Source organism: Saccoglossus kowalevskii, chromosome 19, assembly GCF_978046115.1.
Source record: "Saccoglossus kowalevskii chromosome 19, keSacKowa6.1, whole genome shotgun sequence".
Taxonomy (NCBI): Eukaryota; Metazoa; Hemichordata; class Enteropneusta; family Harrimaniidae; genus Saccoglossus; species Saccoglossus kowalevskii.
The window spans coordinates 18275525-18295590 of NC_140659.1; the positions used below are offsets into that span (position 1 = coordinate 18275525).

At 35.0% G+C, this 20066-nt stretch overlaps 1 protein-coding gene and 1 long non-coding RNA gene across 2 annotated transcripts in view; both read left to right on the forward strand.

Moving 5' to 3' along the window:
• Positions 1-20066, forward strand: part of NFkB (nuclear factor kappa-B) — a 31095-nt gene that overhangs the window by 8880 nt on the left and 2149 nt on the right. Inside the window, 15 exon segments of the mRNA NM_001165001.1 lie at positions 2175-2273; positions 2878-3026; positions 7430-7704; positions 8617-8813; positions 9109-9247; positions 10256-10435; positions 11107-11559; positions 13806-13995; positions 14323-14437; positions 15526-15745; positions 16155-16243; positions 17565-17879; positions 17996-18197; positions 19202-19377; positions 19646-19766. Of these exon segments, the coding sequence (NP_001158473.1) occupies positions 2175-2273; positions 2878-3026; positions 7430-7704; positions 8617-8813; positions 9109-9247; positions 10256-10435; positions 11107-11559; positions 13806-13995; positions 14323-14437; positions 15526-15745; positions 16155-16243; positions 17565-17879; positions 17996-18197; positions 19202-19377; positions 19646-19766 (2920 nt within the window).
• LOC146730596 (uncharacterized) lies at positions 4038-4975 on the forward strand. Its single transcript, XR_014927469.1, has 2 exons — positions 4038-4306; positions 4802-4975. It is a non-coding gene; the product is annotated as an uncharacterized LOC146730596 (long non-coding RNA).

Genomic DNA, 20066 nt, shown 5'->3' on the forward strand with positions numbered 1-20066 from the left:
GAGGAAATAGGTTCCACAATTAATAGCAATGGATTATGTTCCTGTTTCTAATACTAGAAATGTCAATACATGGTTACAAAATCTTCTTTATTATCACATTATAAATGCAAAACTTCATTGTTCTCATATATCAAAATCAGATTAGGTAATGTGATATCAATACAGTAAAATACTTTATTTTAGCTGGAATTAATTTTCGCTGAAAAGTCTTTCTGGGTGTTTTGTATGGAATTTATTTTCACTGATTTTTGACAAGTTAAATGCAAAATACGAGAAAAAGGTATATGTTCACTGGATTGTATTTTTACTGAATCATTCCTACAGTAAAAAACATGAAAATTAATTTCAAGTGAATATAAAGTATTTTACAGTATATTAACAACGATTTTTTTTATACAGGTTCTAATCATTTGTCTGGGATATAAAATTCTACAGTATGCCCAGACTTTTTTTATTCCTTGTTTCGCGAGTTTTTATAAGGCAATTTTTTTGAGGAGGGCGGGAAAAAAATAAAATTAATTCTTTTTTTCCATCAGATTTGTGTGATTCTCAAGGAATTGTAAGTGAGATCATTGATCTGAGAGAAGAAATGAAATAAAATTTTATTCCACGTATAACCTTGTTTCTCATCTGCGCGAGACTTCGGTACTTTGATCATGATACTGCCATGAAAATGCAACTTGGATTTGTTATGCGGTTAGCGGTAAAAAAATGAAGATAAAAATAATATTTTTTAGCATTTTTTCGCCCTTACAAGTCGGCGAGCGCGAGAAATTACGGTGAAATAAAATTATTTTTTTATTTCATTTTCGGCTCCTGTTCATTCGGCGGGTTTGCAAAATAGGGGATAATAACAGTCTGGCCTTACCGGTAAACTAACCCATAACCTGGTTTAAAAATGTCCATTCCTCTCAGACACCTTGTTGGAGCATAAGAGCAAATATTAAAGAATATTAGGACAGTCATAGCAAGAATTGACAATTTTATTCAAGAAGCTAAAATCAAAAATAATTTACCTGTTAAATAAAAGTGTGCAGTAAATAAATTAAGAAGTTGCACTACATAAATCTCTGCATTAAAATTTTATAAATTTAAATTGTATTTACTTTTTTACATGTAGAAATAATCTAATAGTCACACATTAATACTGTATGCTGTATTAAAATATGAACTTATTTTGACCATATACGTTCACATGTGTGTATATAAATCACTTGTGCTACTAAATAAAGCAGATATGTTTTGTTTTGGTTTAGTTTACACATGGCTGAGTTCAGAGTCCTCTATTACAGTATTATTATTCTTTATGAGACACAGTTTGGCCAAATCTAATCTAAAATTCAAAAAACCATGTTCATGGACTTGAGAAGTTTTCTTTGCACCGATCAGCTTTTAGCCAGCTGCCTGCTATTTTAGATAGGTACAAAATTTCATTATATTTATATAAAATATTTACAAACTTGACCAATTTTCATTGAAATTAGCTGTAAATTACAAAATACTGACAAACAACTTACAAAAAATACACTACTGGTATAACTATTGCTACAGACTAGTAACATCCATTTTTCAAAAAGACAGATCCGGTTTTGATTTTATTAATTGAGTCACATTCAATGGGAATTGGTAACTTGATGATGAATTGAAACTCAGAAATATTTTGGAAAATCAGGAGAATAGCATATTTATAATTAATTTTGTGAGTACGAAACCACGCCGACCAATAAACTGTGTTGTCTCACAAAAGGAATGGATCACGATGACAATGTGTTGCTTGGCAACAATCTCAGGATTCACATTGGTTTTCACTTGCAAAATTGTTTTCATACTGATTTTAAAAATTATCCTACTTTTGTTCATACCATCATAGATATTTGTAACAATTCTCCACCTAATTAAACCCAAATCTGGGAAACTATCTGAGAAAAGGGTAGAACATATGGAAAAAGAAGAAAATTAAAAAAAACTGTCTGTTTGTCCTTAAATCTATCTGTCTGTTTGTCTATCAGTCAGTCAGTCAGTCAGTCTGTTTGTCTGTCTGTCTGTCTGTCTGTCTGTCGTCACATCTGGCATTCGTACACCATCTTTGAATGACAATTTACTTCACATTCTGACAGCCGCATATGAATATTTCCTGTGGTAATTAATTAATTTGGTAATTTTTTTTTTTTCAGAGGGGATTTCGTTTCCGATATGGTTGTGAGGGTGGTTCTCATGGTGGACTTCCAGGAGCTGATAGTGAAAGAGGACGAAAAACTTACCCTGCAGTCAAAGTTAGTATTATTCATATTTTACTCAATATGCATACATTTCAGAATGCCATTATTGTTTCACACTTTTAAGTGCCATACTGTTGCATTTCAAAATTTAGGTGCAATATTTTGCACATTTTAATGTCTTTTTCTAAGACTCTTTTTTAATTTTTCAATCCAAATAGGTATAATTCCTCATTTGCTAAAAACTTGATCAAAATTAGAATTTATGAAAAAATTATCAAGAAAAAAATTGGTTTTCAGAAAATTTATAAACGCACTTGGTCGCTGAGATCTTGTTGAAAGCGAAAGTACCATGTTACTTGTTTTTGTACTTCAAATAGTGTTTAATTCTCCACTGTTGATCTGTGTTACCATTGTAATTGGAACAGTAGACACAATAATGGAAGATAATGGAAAACAACATTGTATTTGAAATAACAGTCACATGGCTGTCTTGCTTTCAATAGAATCTAGGCGGGTATATACATCTAACGGTCTATTTACAGTTGAGTCCTAACCTCATTATGCAGTCTTACCTTCATCTATGTATACAAAGTAGTAACAAAAATCCATTTTCGACAAAAATATAAAAATAATTGGATGCTTATATTTGTTTGAATAGATTTTAAATTATCAAGGAATGGCTCGAATTGTAGTGAGTCTGGTAACCAATGATTCTATCCCAACACCACATGCACACAGTCTTGTCGGCAAACAATGTGACGATGGAATTTGTACCGTCCAAGTTGGACCGACTGATATGACAGCCAGGTGAGATTTTTTTTTGTGTGTGTGACCTTGCATACAGTACAGTTCTCGCGGAAGCTTTGGCTTTTGTGGCATCATTGTCGCCTATGCATGGCTTCATTGTCGCCTCAGCATCGCATCATTGTGGCATCAGCTTCGCGTCATTGAAAATTGAAGCTGTGTTCGCCTCGCTATTTTGTGGCATCATCGTGGCCTCAGCTTCGCAGTCTCATGGCATCAACATGGCATCAGCTTCAACTTATTGTGACATGAGTATGACCTCATTATTTGCACGCAGAAGGGCAGTAGACAAAAACATGTACAGAAGTTCGATATGTAATCGATTTGAAATTCAAGGCGAATAAAATAATATGATCAAGAGTAAAATGACATTTTAAAAAGATATCTTGTTTAATTATTTTAGTGTTGCGAGTATTGGGCACCAAAAACTTTGCGAAGTACATTACAATCGGCAAGGTGACGAGTTTCATATTGACTGGAAGGAAAATCGTGATAAATTCAAATCACACGATGCAATCGTCGTTCTGATACAACACAATTTGCTGTATACGAAGTGAAACTGTTCTTGTTATAAAATTTACCTTTTTTCGCTCATTTTATTTGCTGCTAGAAGAGCAGATTCAGATTCCTCATTTCGGTGGTATTTTTCTGTGTCTCGTTTAGTTTTAGCCCAATCTGATTAAAATCTGATGTAGTGTACGGGCTTTAATTATTTTGGCTATAAACTTATTTTAATTTTATTTTTTATTACTTTTGTTATTAATGCCCTTTTATTTTATTTTATTTTATTTTATTTTATTATTTTACTTTGATTTTGATTTTGTGATTTTTTTAATTCCGCCCTACCTACATCTGAGCCGATGCCTATGTAACGAGATTTCAACGAGACCCACTATCGACGATTTTAGTCAACGAATCACAGACCTCCTTCTATAGCGCACATGATGACGTCACCGGGCGGAGTCGGGTGGCAAACACTCAAATAAAATTGAAGATAATATTTGGTAATCGTAGTTCTAAATAACTATTAAAAATAGCTAGACGTTTCGAGCAATGGCTCTTTATCGATAACATAGAAGCAAGTGTGATAACGTACCACTCTTTATGGATAGCATAGAAGCAAGTGTGTCTAGCTATTTTTAATAGTTATTTAGGACTACGATTACCAAATATTATCTTCAATATATCATACTTATCAGTCTGAGCAGCGTTTATTTATTTATAACTCAAATAAAATAGCGGATTATACCGACGTTAGCGACCGAGAATAACACGGCTTTACGGTAAGTTTATCATTGTCAAATGCAACGAAAGTCATTTTTATGTTAATATTGTGGCTCGAATGGTTCGACTTTAGATCGTTATTTTGCATAGTTATTCTGGGAGTGACGATTTTTTTTCCATCGTTTCGACCGAACACCAGTGTCTTTTTCCAGTCGCCTGCCCTGGAGACGGGTGATGTTTTGTTGAAGATCGGGCCAACATCGTCTACGGTATTGAAGCCGTAGCTGTAAATATTCATCAAATTGTATCAACATTTTGTACATTATACAATAACTCTTTATTAAAGTAATTGAGCTGATTTGGACTGGAATAAAATATTTTTTATTTGGAACACATCGCAATCGATCAGGAAATATTTGTTTGCTCCAATTTTCTGCGTCGATGCCGTGGGCCGGTGACCGTTATACAATTTAAAATCAGTTTGCATTGTTTACTATAGCTGTTTACAGTGTTCTAATCATTACGATTTACGTATTTTTTTGCTTCCATTCTAGATAATTATGCTCAGTGATGTAAAATTGAAGCGATGACTGAATGAACGAACCTTGGCTGGCGAAGATGTATCTGGAAGTGTACACATTTGTTGGAAGTGAAAAAAATATTCAATGTAATGACAAAAATTGTAAAATGCTGAGGAATTTCTTTTGCAAATAAAAATATACTAGCAATTTTCTATTAATGGTTTATTCAAGTGGGCAAAATATAATGTACAGAAAGATTGCCCGTAGAGTATCGCTACACTGAAAAGTAAGCAACCGACAGCCTGTATAAAAGGGGGGCTGTGATTGGCTGTTACTTACGCGAGATTTGAACGGGACTTACATAGGCGTCGGATCAGATGTAGGTAGGTAGGGCAGAATTAAAAAAATCACAAAATCAAAATCAAAGTAAAATAATAAAATAAAAGGGCATTAATAACAAAAGTAATCAAAAATAAAATTAAAATAAGTTTATAGGCAAAATAATTAAAGCCCGTACACTACATCAGATTTTAATCAGATTGGTTTTAGCCGAGTCCGACCCCATGCCCGGACTACTAAAACATGCAATACACACGTACGCCGCCTGATGCGTCGGCGTCGTCGCCAGTCATCTTGATACAAAGTTTCAAAACAAGTGCGTACATTTCCAACATATGATTGGATGGTTGTGGTGGCGTCGGTCTGGTAAAATTTGACAACCAATTCTCAAAATTAAGTCACGATCAGTGATCTGAGCTCGATCTATACGTACTTTAAAAGTATTCTCACAAACATATTTTCGAATGAAAACGAGCCACATGCCCTGTAAAAAATCGAATAGCGCTTGACATGCAGAAATAATTTATTGGGCTTCAGAAAAAAACGTGTCCATTTAGTGTGGCCGTAAATATTTGGTGACCAGCCAAACAATTTGAAAATCATGATTCACACGGAAGTCCTTCGATACTGAAAATCATCGACCCCAGTCTGGTTTACCTTATTTCCCAAACTTGCAAAACTGATTTGTACCCCAGCCCTGTTTTTTTTTTCTTTTTTTGAACTGAGGTAAAATCCCATCCGTTTGTCAAAATATACCGATGTTTTTCAGTGAATAATTGCGAAGCCTGTCACAGCACAAGAAAAACTTTGTGAATCGACGATGGAGATTGGATGGTACGACGACCCTTCAATTTGCGTTAAATATGTTTTGTTACAATATCACGAAGCACGACCTGGGTCACAGATCCATATTTGTCCGTATTGTCAACAGGACTTTGCGAGAAAACCACACCCACATTTTCAACCATTTTAGCGCGGAAGTTGCCAACAAATGTCGAAAACTCGTGAATTTTATGAATTCGAATAAAATAAAGCTAGCGATTCGTAAGACTGGTTAATAATAAAAACCCCGATGCTCTTCGATTTTTTTATTTCAAGGTGAGAAATGGATACTAGTAGTTGAAGTTCCATCGATTTCAAGGCGACTATTTAACCGCGACAACTCTACGCTCTGTTGTAGTTTCGCGAGGTAAAACAAAAATACAATAAATAGTACTTGTTTAATTATTTGGTTGTACAGCCCGCAAATTACGGGGCATGATCCCCATGAATTGCGATAAATAAATTCTGATTGTGTTGAATGACGGACGTCGGGACCAAATTACGGTCGGTAGACATTTTAAAATAAATGAAATTATTAACGAAAGACGAGATTTTTCTAGGTATTTACGATCATACGGTCATACCAAATATATTCAAAATTGACAAATACACAAAGAGGTGTAATAGTAGGTCATTTTTATTTTAGCCTTAGAAATATTTTCTTTCACTCAGTCCACGTCCATGCGTGGGAATTCTATTTAGCTTCATGGTCCTTCGGCTTGTCTTCTGCTTGGGGGGAAACAACAATAATTATACAAATCGTAAACTCAACACAATCAGGAAAAGAAACCCAGACAACCGTATTGTACTTCTGTTGAATACATTTTGTAGCAGTGCGTCACGTCGGAATGTTGTCTAAAATAAAATATTCAATCCCAGCCAAATCTAGGTCAAAGGGTCAGATTGCGTGCATATAATTATAGATAGTTAAAACAAAATGTATTTGAACTTTTGACGGTTGTTCAACATCTATGCACGGTTACTAAACTAGTAACCGTGATCTATGAAAACCAGATAATTTTTAGTAGTCCGAATTTTTGCACGGTCGAAAATAAAACGGAAATTGACCGGTCAAAAGCGGAAGTGGTCAAGAGGTTTGGGGGAAATGAGTACAGTACTTCTTTGTTTGATGAAGCGATGCTGATGCCACATTGTCGCCATAATGAGGCCACAATGAAGCGAAGCGATAATCTTCTAACTTTTTAATGTCGCGACATTGAAGCGATGCTGAAGCCATAACAATGCCATAATGATGCGATGCTGAAGCGAAGGTGAAGCTGAAGTGAAGCCAAAGCTTCCGCGAGAACTGTACTGTAATTGGTGAATAAATCTCCCTCGCCCAGTGACCTACAAATGGTTTCTCATTGATTCTGCAGCTACGGGCCAACCTTATTTTGGTGTACAACACTTAGAAGGCATAGATCTTTGTAATCTAACAATAACTGGTATAGTACAACCGCTATGCAATTGGTGATTCATAATTATTTTCATATTATTCAGCTTTCCAAATTTAGGTATCCGGCACGTTACGAAAAAACAGGTTCCAGACGTGTTGAGAAAAAGAATTTCTGAGTCTGATAGATTATTTCGAGAATTTCTTTCGGATCCGGGTACACCATTAACAGAAGCAGAAGTTGCCGATCGTGCCAAACAGCAAGCAAGCGATATGGATTTGTCAGTCGTACGACTGTGTTTTCAAGCATATTTAGCCGATGGTAGCGGCAGTTATACAAGACAGTTGGATGCAGTCGTATCTAAGCCAGTTTATGACAGTAGTAAGTAGAGTACCGTTGGTATTGTTACTATCCCCGCCATATTGTTTCGAACAACAACATTGCGTTGGTTTGTTAGTCGTGTCTCAAGGTCGTTACATGATTAGAACTGGTTTGTTCACCGTTTGGCTCATTTACGAGCATTATGACACACACCACCAGCGACATTTCATACTGTGTTCAGTACGTACATTTTGTTTGGATATCTTTGCCATTTATTATATACTGGTACACATTTATATGATTGAATGAAATAAATTGAAAGGAAATCATATTGTAATCTTCTATTCATATTCAACGTGTCAGAGTCCCTATTAATTTGACGTTGAAGTTGGTTTGGACCAACTTGTTCTAATCACGTAATGATCTCCAAGCGTGCATAGCAAACCAGTCAGCAACTCAGCTGGCAATGTTGCTGTTTTGGTGTACGAAGTAATACGGCAGTTACCGTACTGGTAAAACTATTTTATTGCTACATGTAAGATCATAGCCAAAATTATACACATACCTTAAAGTTTGTGGATAAATGCGTCATAAACTTTAATACTTGTATCACCCAGCTTTTTATAAAAACAAAAGCTATCAGGTAATTATAATTTGTACATTTCTTACTACGCAGTGTGCAATGACGCTAAAGTGGCAAATTATACAGGTTATCTTGTCTGACATTGTTGTCATCGTTGTTGTCATCGTTAACTCTTCTTTGTTTGTATCTTGATCAGTGTGCGTTAAAGCATAATAAGCCAATATAGTGTGCACTTTCCTTAAAAATTCTAGATTTTCTGTTAAATTTTTGAATTGTTTGTGTCAAGAGCTGTTTTATAAGTATATAAAAATCTGTGTATTCAAAAACACTAAAAAATCATGGATTTGGTACATGATGTAACAATAAACTGTTTTTTTTTGTTTCGATAGAGGCACCTAACGCATCGCAGTTGAAGATCTGTCGCATGGATCGTTCGTCTGGATGTTGTACTGGCGGAGATGAGGTATATCTTTTATGCGATAAAGTTCAAAAAGATGATATTCAGGTCCGGTTCTTTGAAGATAATGGTAATGGAGATGTGTGGGAACAGATGGGGGACTTTGGTCCCACTGATGTACATAGACAGGTAGTTACAGTTGTATATGACGTTCACTACAAATTGAAATACATTATATCTAATGAAAAACACTGGGTGCATTGGCCTTTATCCACAGAAACAAATGCTTGTGATTTCCCATCATGCATCATTCTGTCAGCCATTTTGAATTGAAAAGCTGCTATAAGCTATCTAATGTGGCACAACTTGGTGGCTTTAATATACGGAAATGGAAGCAAAATACATATGGTACAATTCTCACTGTAGAGATGTTTGTCATCTTGAAAATAAAGGCATTGATGCATTCTCTGGTTGTTGGTTTCAGTATGCCATTGTTTTTAAGACTCCAAAATATCGTAATATTGCAATTGATCGACCTGTCAGTGTTATGGTTCAACTTAGAAGAAAGTCTGATTCTGAAGTGAGTGAGCCTAAACCGTTCACGTACCATCCACAACAATTTGGTAAGTGTAGTTCATTCTTGAATGAAATATAAATACAAGTATCTAGTAGACCATACTCATGTGATAGTATAGACATAGGCATGTGATTATCATGTGATAGTATAGACCATAGGCATGTGATCATCATGTGCTAGTATAGACTGTAGGCATGTGATCATCATGTGATAGTATAGACTAGGCATGTGATCATCATGTGATAGTATAGACTGTAGACATGTGATCATCATGTGATAGTATAGACTATAGGCATGTGATCATCATGTGATAGTATAGACATATGCATGTGATCATCATGTGATAGTATAGACCGTAGGCATGTAATCATGTGATAATATAGACCGTAGGCATGTGATCATCATGTGATAGTATAGACATAGGCATGTGATCATCATGTGATAGTATAGACCATAGGCATGTGATCATCATGTGATAGTATAGACCGTAGGCATGTGATCATCATGTGATAGTATAGACTGTAGGCATGTGATCATCATGTGATAGTATAGACCGTAGACATGTGATCATCATGTGATAGTATAGACATAGGCATGTGATCATCATGTATTAGTATAGACCATAGGCATGTGATCATCATGTGATAGTATAGACCATAGGCATGTGATCATCATGTGATAGTATAGACTGTAGGCATGTGATCATCATGTGATAGTATAGACTGTAGGCATGTGATCATCATGTGATAGTATAGACTGTAGACATGTGATCATCATGTGATAGTATAGACTTTAGGCATGTGATCATCATGTGATAGTATAGACTGTAGGCATGTGATCATCATGTGATAGTATAGACCATAGGCATGTGATCATCATCATGTAAATTGTTTAGGGCTTAATTAGGTTTAAATCCGGTAAATATCCCTGCAGTAAAATCTGCTTAAAATAAAACCCAGTGAATAAATAGTTAGTTTTCTACTGTACGTATATTTTAAGTAGAGACTGATGCCATTTTTCAAATGTTGATTATGATTGTGTTTCATATTCTTAGACAAAGAAGAAGTGAGCAAGAAAAGGAAAAAGACTCTTCCATATTTTGGAGATCACCTTGGTGGGGGACCGAGTGGGAGTGGAATGGGTGGAAGTGGAGGAGGGAGTACCTATGGCAGTACTTCGTTTGCGTTTGGTGGTGGGGGCGGATTCCAAGGATTTACTGCAGGCGGAGTGCAAGGTTAGACATGAAATATCACATCTATTGTATTCTTTGGGAAAATGATAATGGCCATTGTATGTGATGAATCATTGTAAAGTAATTTATTTTCATGTGAAATTTATTTTTCGCTGAAGGGATGAGTCAGCAGAAATAAAATCCAGTGACAATACCTTTTTTCCTATATTTTACATTCAACTCATCAAAAATCAGTGAAAATAAACTTCATAGCCAATCTGTCTTTTAAGTTTAGAAATTAATTCCAGCTAAAATAAAGTATTTTACAGTTTATGTTGATCATAGAACTGAGTCAAACATCAAAGGAAAGAGTCTCAAACCCTCTGCAGCATGTGTCTTGTGTTTGTGTATTATTTTACCTGTTCACCACCAGACTTTCTTGCTAAAAATTTTTCAGCATTTTTTTTTATATTCTTCTAAATTTCTGGAAATGAACCCTGATTTTGGAGCCAACGTACAAAATATGAGTCAATTTTTAGTTTTCACTCAAAAAACTTTTCTGAAGGAAAGTGCAGACTATAAACGAGACTATTTTGTTAAGTTGTGATGAAAAGAGGGAACTGGTGGTGAACAGATTAAACATCTATTCTACCTTTGCCCTCTCAATCTGCTGCATTGATAAACTAAGTTGTCAAATTTCGAACTGAAATATTTATTCTTTTCTTGAATTTTAGGTTTACAACGAGGCGGGGGTGGACAAATGGGTGATCAGAGGTGGGGGCAGAGCCTGCAGTCTGTGATGACTACCTACCAATCTCAAGCACCACTACAAGATGACAGACTACTTGCCCGTAGTGCTGTCGGACCTCATCATGTGATGCCACAGGTTGTCAGCCTTGATAGAAGTAAAATCGAACGCCGATCTCGTGATTACTCAGACGATGCTGATGTAGGAATTGATTGTGATGATGATCTTGTTACTGATGCTGCTCCATTCACAGATGATGATCTTATGCAGCAGAAAATGGCGAGTTTAGGGTTGTCTGACAGAGACAATCTTGTAGAGCCATATAGCACTGGACTGTCTATGTGTTTTGAGGAAACGAAAGCTAAACGAATTGATTCAATGGTATCATTAGAATATGATGAAACAAAACTGCTCAAAACAGAAAATGAGAAACCTACAGGTAAGTTTATATATTATCATATTTGTAATGTTTTTTTCAATTTTTTAGCTCTTGAAATTTAGGAACTATTGTCCTCTATTTGCGGTCTAAAATTGCCAAATATATTTCTGATAGAAAGTATCTGTACAATGAAATGTTAAAATTGTAAGAAAATCAGACTGGAAGTTCAACAAACATTTATATTTTGGAATATTTTTGAAGATTTACTTAACCCTTTGCACACCATAGATACTTTGTTGCAACAATGTTGCAGGGCCCATTACTAATTTGCATATTTGTACTCCCATTACCCAAAACTTTTTACCAATTTAGTGTGAGCCAGGTAGGTTGACATGTACACAGGGAAAAGAAGACTAGGACACTGTAGTTTCATTTCATTTAAAAAAAAAAACTCATTTTATTTACAATTCACTTGGTTTCTAATTTATGATAACACCAAAATAGGCACTCATTTCATCTCTGTCCGTTTCATACCAATGCCGGTCTACGCGCCCGGTAACTTCCTGTCTATGTCTAGCGTAATTATTTGTTTCCCCGACCAACAAATCCAAAAAATTGTCCGTAAAATATAATTTAAAAAAATCCAGTGGTTCCCCGTCGAAACCAACACCATGTCTTGGTCCTGAAAACTGGTCGTCATGTGCTGGAATGTTCACGTCGGTCCTTTCATTTGACCAGATGTTTGGTGTATCGGCGATGTCATCGGCATCAGAGTCCGAGTCACTGTCGGCATCGGCATTCAGCAAGTCTAACAGTTCATTAGGATCGATGCCACTGCCACAGTTGGTATTTTGGCATAGCAATTCACATCTCAATCTCCCTTCGTCTATTTCTTCCACTGTAAAGCCTTCAAACTTAGTGTCTGAATCAGACTCATCGAAAAATCTAAGAATTGCGTCACGTTCAGTTTGCAATGACAGCTCCGAGTCGGCCGGTTGTTGTGGCATCCCGGTACTGGGGCCCGCAGTCTGCTGTTCGCTCACAGTTTGGAAATTCATCACTGAGTTTAAACTTTAAACGTATCACACAAATAGTTGTGAATAATTGCATAAAAAATCCAAAAATACTCGACAGAAATTTAATTCGTTCGATTACAAGTCAGCTGTGTTTACAAACAAATGCAAATACGCAGTGGAGGTCAACTGAATGATCGTGTCTGTCAACCACTGAAAAACCTTGCATATTCCCGCCACAGTCAAATTAGTGTGTAATTTATCCATATATTCGGAAGAAGTATTCCTTATTTGGCAGGATTCTTTATTAGGAATATACATATGGAACAGTAGGGCGGGAATTACCGGGGCTACGACACAGTGATCGTGTTTAAATATTCAAACCAACGGTAATTGATGACAGTGTCGTTTGGCCTACAGAGGTCATTGGATATTCCCGTTTAAAACCCCCATTTTAAAGCGATATTTGAACACTGTGAATGAAAAAAATACATGGATATCTAGTGGAAATACAACAGAGGCGAAATAAGGACTTGCAGTGAAAAATAGCAACGAAACTGGGATGCCTTTTATACGGAACCAGCGACTACGGCAATTTTCACGTGTTGACCTCTGCTGGCACGCAAGACTGATTGCGATGACAGTCTGATTTTTCGACATTAAAAACTCGCCGACAAGGAAAAACAACATTTTATATAGGTAATTTATTTAAATAATGTTTCCAGTTCAGATGAATATAAATTTTGTATGTATTATGCGTTTATTTTGGTTAAAAACTGCGGTAGAATAAATGAACTTTCACCAAACATGCTGCTGTGTTTGTTTATTTATGCAAATTGTCACAGCTCTTCACAGACACCGTCCGAAAAACCCGTTGTACAAGAAAAGTACGAGGACAATTCGTATATAATTTTCAGTCTGAACGTACCTGTATTTCTAATTATTTTCATCAACAATTTATTTTTTCATGCAAAGATCTTGGGAGATCAGAATCAACTTCTGTTTCAATATATGAAATACCGGCCGTTTACGGCCGCATTGGGATTTTGACAGTGCATTAACGGGTGGCCTTTTACGGCCGAATTCGGTTATCTTTGGTCAGAAATAAGCGGCCATATATGGCCGCATTGGGGCGCAAAGGGTTAATTATGTTCATTTGTACAAGATTGTTAAATTCAAACTTTATGTTCTATAAAAATAAAAACATTAAGTGTTCCAAATCTTTGGGAAAACCCCTGAGTCATAACATTACACAACAGAGTATTGAATTTATTAACAATTTCTATATTGCAGTTTCAGTTGCAGTAGGTGCAGTTCAGACGGATCCGCTGCCTCTGCCTTCCGTACAGATCAATACAGCTACAATGGAGCTAGCAGAACGGACATCAGCTGCATTAAGAGATTTCTGTGTCACAGGCGATGTCAAAATACTGTTAGCTGTACAAAGACATCTTACTGCCGTACAGGATGAAAACGGTGATTCGTAAGTGTGAAATACAGAATCTGTAAATGTGGTACACCTACTTAAATTAAAGTTTTGAATTGATTTGTTTATATTTTAAACTTTATCTCAAATACTGTAAAAGGATTAATTATTCACTGGGTTTTAATTTTGCTTATTTCGCTGATTGGAAAATGCGCAAAATTAATTAAAACCCAATGAATATGTAAAATTTAGCATAGAACACATTATCTATATGATTAAACCGTGAATTTAAAACCCACTGAATATGCCTGAAATGGTAATCAGCAAAATTTAAACCCAGTGAAAATTAGTCATTTTACAGTATTGATTATATATTGATTTCAGGGCATTACATTTGGCTGTGATTCACGGTCATGTCGAAGTTGTCCACAGTTTGCTGAGTGTCATTATCAGTATACCGCAACAACAAATTGTCAACCGCTACAACAACCTTCGACAGGTGAGATTACTTAACACTGCAGCATCTGTTACAAATGCGTTGATTTGCAAATTATAGAAATGTAATCATAGAACATTAAACAGTGCCTGAAATATGTTAAAATTAGAAAGCAGACAAGAACAACATTTTTAACGTAATTTATCTATTTTGATGTGGTGATGATCATTTTCTACGTATTTCTTGCAAATATAATAACGTGTTATCACTACAACTGTTACTTTATTGTCAGCGCTTTTGTTCGTCTGAATCATTCGATGACTTCTTGAATTATTAATCACATCACAAAATGATTTGTCAACTAGCAATTGGCATGTCGGATAAAAACGGAGTACGTGCATCAGCACTAGCTTGCTATATATTGTGACAACTTTGCTCATACATTGTTTTATTAAAGGAGACACATATTCACAGCGGTAAAATTGTCAAAACATTATTTTATTCTTACTTTATCATTCAATATTCTGTTTTATTTGTCTTTTAAACAAATTTCTGTCTAATTCAGCTCTCAGGTTCAGAGTTCAAAGGTTGGCACTTTCAGTCAAGATGCAGTTTTGTATAATATTGAATCTCTGAATCTGTATATATGCTCAATATTAATATTTATTTTCTTGCACAATAATTTTATTTATGTTAAAATATATTTAAAAAAAAATTTTCAGAAATATGCATTGGAGGGCTCACACAACAATTAATGTTTATATTTGGATAGTAATCAGTTATTAGAGAACTGGTAAAATCTAGTAAAAATGAAACATTTGTCAAAAATGGTGCGTTTTTATAAAATACTAGTTATGACTGAGCAATGTTTATGTTTATTGCGCTTGAATGAACTGTGTATAACGTGCAGTGTGCTTTATAATATTGTGCAGTCTGCTCCTTCCAATATGGAATGTTGGTAAAAATTGACAAACCTTTTTGATCAAAAACTTAAAGCAATATCTGCAACTGTCTGTATAACTCAAAACGATGATGAAATTTAGTGACAATTTTACAAAATGTGAAAATATTTGCACTGAATTTTGAGCTGAAAAAATATCTGGCACTCAAAGGGTTGAATGAGTATTTCGAAATCTCCATTTTATTTTCAGACTCCCCTTCATCTGGCTGTCATCACCGGCCAACCTGAAGCTGTTGAATTGTTACTAAGATGCGGAGCTGATGTGTCGAAACTTGATCGTCATGGCAACACTGCAGCTCATCTTGCTGCCGAGTTGGGTAGTGTAAACTGTTTGAAGGTGTTACTAAGGCAACAGAGAGAACTAAAAGAAGGTAAAAGATATCCCGAATTAGACTGGAAGAACTATGAAGGTTTGTGATGATTTATTTTTTTTTTTTACAAAATATTTTACATTTGCACTATGTTTTCACTATGTTGGAAATGTTTCAAAATATTGAAATTGCCAAATTCAATGCCATAAAATATGCAGCAACATTTTTTATAACATTTTGCTAATTTTTATGTATTTTTTAAAATTTCTATGACTTAAAAGACTTAATTTCTCATTGGACACAGAAATTGATGAAAAAAAAGGTTAATTTATTGAAAGGTGACAAAAGTTGACTTTGATGCTGAATGATTTAATCCTAGTTAAGTAAAGTGTGTGGTTCACAATATGTTTCTTTGTGTATTCAGCACAGTTGTTGCATCATACAATGCTTTTTCCTACTGTTACTGTATGCAAATCATTTAATTAATATGTATAATGTTTGTTTTTAGGTTTTACCTGTGTTCATCTTGCTGTTAAAGCTGGTAGTCTGAACTGTTTACGATCCTTAGTTTCTGTTGGAGCCAATGTCAATGAACCGGTTAGTTTTGCATCTATGATATGCCATCTAACATAAGGCAAAAGGTCAAATGTCAATGATATGCCATCTAACATAAGGCAAAAGGTCAAATGTCAATGATATGCCATCTAACATAAGGCAAAAGGTCAAATGTCAATGATATGCCATCTAACATAAGGCAAAAAGTCAAATGTCAATGATATGCCATCTAACATAAGGCAAAAGGTCAAATGTCAATGATATGCCATCTAACATAAGGCAAAAGGTCAAATGTCAATGATATGCCATCTAACATAAGGCAAAAAGTCAAATGTCAATGATATGCCATCTAACATAAGGCAAAAGGTCAAATGTCAATGATATGCCATCTAACATAAGGCAAAAGGTCAAATGTCAATGATATGCCATCTAACATAAGGCAAAAGGTCAAATGTCAATGATATGCCATCTAACATAAGGCAAAAAGTCAAATGTCAATGATGCAATATATTGAGGAAATCATTTCAAGCTTACATATGTTGTCACTTGGTATAAATAGTTTAATAGTTTAACTATGTTTTATTTTGTATTTAGGATAGTTGGCAAGGTTTTAATAGTTTAACTATGATTTATTCAGTATTTAGGATAGTTGGCAAAGTTTTAATAGTTTAACTATGTTCTATTCAGTATTTAGGATAGTTGGTAAGGTTTTAGTAGTTTAACTATGTTTTACTCAGTATTTAGGGTAGTTGGCAAGGTTTTAATAGTTTAACTATGTTCTATTCAGTATTTAGGTTAGTTGGCAAGGTTTTAATAGTTTAACTATGTTTTATTCAGTATTTAGGTATAGTTTAACTATGTTCTATTCAGTATTTAGGATAGTTGGCAATGTTTTAGTAGTTTAACTATGTTCTATTCAGTATTTAGAATAGTTGGCAAGGTTTTAGTAGTTTAACTATGTTCTATTCAGTATTTAGGATAGTTGGCAAGGTTTTAGTAGTTTAACTATGTTCTATTCAGTATTTAGGATAGTTGGCAAGGTTTTAGTAGTTTAACTATGTTCTATTCAGTATTTAGGTTAGTTGGCAAGGTTTTAATAGTTTATCTATGTTCTATTCAGTATTTAGGGTAGTTGGCAAGGTTTTAGTAGTTTAACTATGTTCTATTCAGTATTTAGGTTAGTTGGCAAAGTTTTAATAGTTTATCTATGTTCTATTCAGTATTTAGGGTAGTTGGCAAGGTTTTAATAATTTAACTGTTTTATTCAGTATTTAGGATAGTTGGCAAGGTTTTAATAGTTTAACTATAATTTATTTTGTTGGCAAGTTTTTAATAGTTTCACTATGTTCTATTCTGTATTTAGGATGGTAAAAGTGGACACACAGCCTTGCACCATGCTGTAGAACATGAACATTTAGGAATTATTGGATATCTTATACTAGAAGCACAGTCTGATCTACATGCTCAGAACTTCGCTGGTGATACAGTATTACACATCGCTAGCGGCCGTCAGATGTACAATGTAGCCGCTTTGTTGGTGGCTGCGGGATCTGACCCATGGATGGAGAATTACGAACCATTAGAGGAATCGGAAGATGAAGAACAAGAGAAAGAAATAGATACGTCAGATGATGATTCTTATGGAGAAACGTCACTTGATTTAGCCATGGATGATCAGGTATGCTAACCCCCTAAGCTAACAATTATTATTTCAAAACCCCCTAGTTGATCACTGTTTTTTGCAGACACCTTAACTTTACTGTTAATAATTTCCATGTGTGGAAAATCTTTCAGATGGCAAAAATTCTCAAAGGTGAGCCGTATCATCTGTCAATATTAAGTAAATCATCGCACATTTCTGCTGTTCCTATGGCAACTCACAGTGAAAAAACAACGTCTCAGTCGCCCAGTAGTTTTGATGTCGGGTATTACTCGGTTTCAAGATCAACTGCACTCTCTGATTCCATGTCAGAATGGAGTAGCCACATCAGTAAAGGTGAGATCTGTTTACTGTGAATCAACCTTTTCACCACATTTCTCAACTTTTTCACCTTCCACAAAGTAGTTCCATAATTTGTCTGTGCATCTTAATTAGGTAATTTGCATATTTTAAACCCCTTCAGCACCATTGTAAGTTTTTGTCATCTTCCACAAGATTTTTTATAATAAGGTTATTACAACTTAACCAAGGATACAACAAACTATTGCATTCAGACTTGCCGTGCTGTTTAGGGTTGTCACCTGCGTACGCGCATGAATTGAGTCTTAAGCGTTGATAACAACGCATACTAAAAACCAAAGGCTTATGAGTAGATGTGTGTTTGTAAACAATGACACGCTATGGCCATCAGACGCATGCGCAGGTGATGACTCACTGCTTCAAATCGCTTAATTAGGAATTTTTAAATTTAACGAATCACTGTCAGTTTGTGTCGTGGAACCCGAGTGCTACAAATTTTCAAGATTTTCACTAAGTTACAAAATGCACAAAATTAATGCGGTTTTACCTTGTCACTCTTAATTTTAGTTTTGTGCAAAGTGTAGATGTTTGTCATAGCATATCAAAGGTAGATAAGTGATAAGGGCATGCAGCTATAGTGACAAGTCATAACAAATCTCACTGATCAAAATCACACAATCATTTCCAACTAGATTGCTTTTGAACTTTTATGTTTTTGTCTTCTTCGCATGGTTCATAACCACCTTAATTTCACAATGTCTACCGATGAGTTTCATGTTATTCTGTGATGATATTGGTCAGATCACTCGCTTGGAAAACTTTATAAAAAGTTTGCTCCTATCAATTTGCAGTCTGATAATTTGAAAACATTAAAGGAGAAAAGTTTCATGAAAGTCATGTGACTTGATGTTTCATGACAACAGCAAAAATTAGTTGTCTTGTGTATTTAAAGCTAACATACAACTCGAGTTCAGTTTATTGATTGTCATTTAGCATAATTATAAAGTTGCATAGCCTTATTTTGTCACTCTGTTTTATAGGAGACATGATTAAATTGGATCCTATTGTACGTAACAGTCTATTAAAACTATTGGACGTCCCAAGGGACAACTGCTGTGATTGGAGATCAGTCGCTGAGGAACTTTGCCTTGGAAACATGATAAATGCTTTTAAATTGTCATCTAGCCCCACAAAAATACTTCTTGATAATTTTGAGGTAAGTGGTTTTTTTTTTTAAATCATTCATCAACTTCTGTGGTCAGTGGTGCTGTGAAGTATGATAATTTCAGTTCGCCTGGGGAATCATCTGGGATAATTTCAACTGGGTTAGGGAGTCCAGTGGATTTTTTAAACTGGGCTAGGGAGTCCTGAGGCATCATATTCATATCATTTTTACTCTGGTACTTGTGGTTTCTGTAAGAAAACATGATAGTTTTGGTTATACGGGTAAACTAATTCAAAATATGTATCTGTGTTGTAATTAGGCAATCGGTGGAACTATTGAACAGTTGCAGCAGGCACTTTATGTTTTAAACCGAAAAGATGCCCTGAAGGTTCTAGAGGAAGCTGGATTTCCTTTTAAACTAACCATCACACAAGAAAAAGGTCAGTTCTTCACTAATTCTAATCAACAAAGTATGATTGTAGGTAGTATTTGACTAATCAACGCTCAGTGAAGGTGGATGTGATCCTGTGTCGCCTGAGTGCATACTTTACGGTATACTCTTGATAACTTTATTATAAATTTTTTTCCTGCTTATAGAAATCATTTAAAATAACTGTCTGAAATGGCAACGAAAAATATTTCGCGCTATGCAAAATTTTATTATTATATACAGTAACAAGATTCCTTTATCATCACGGGCTACAGCACTTCTGTGTCTGATGTAAACAAAAAAGTGTTTG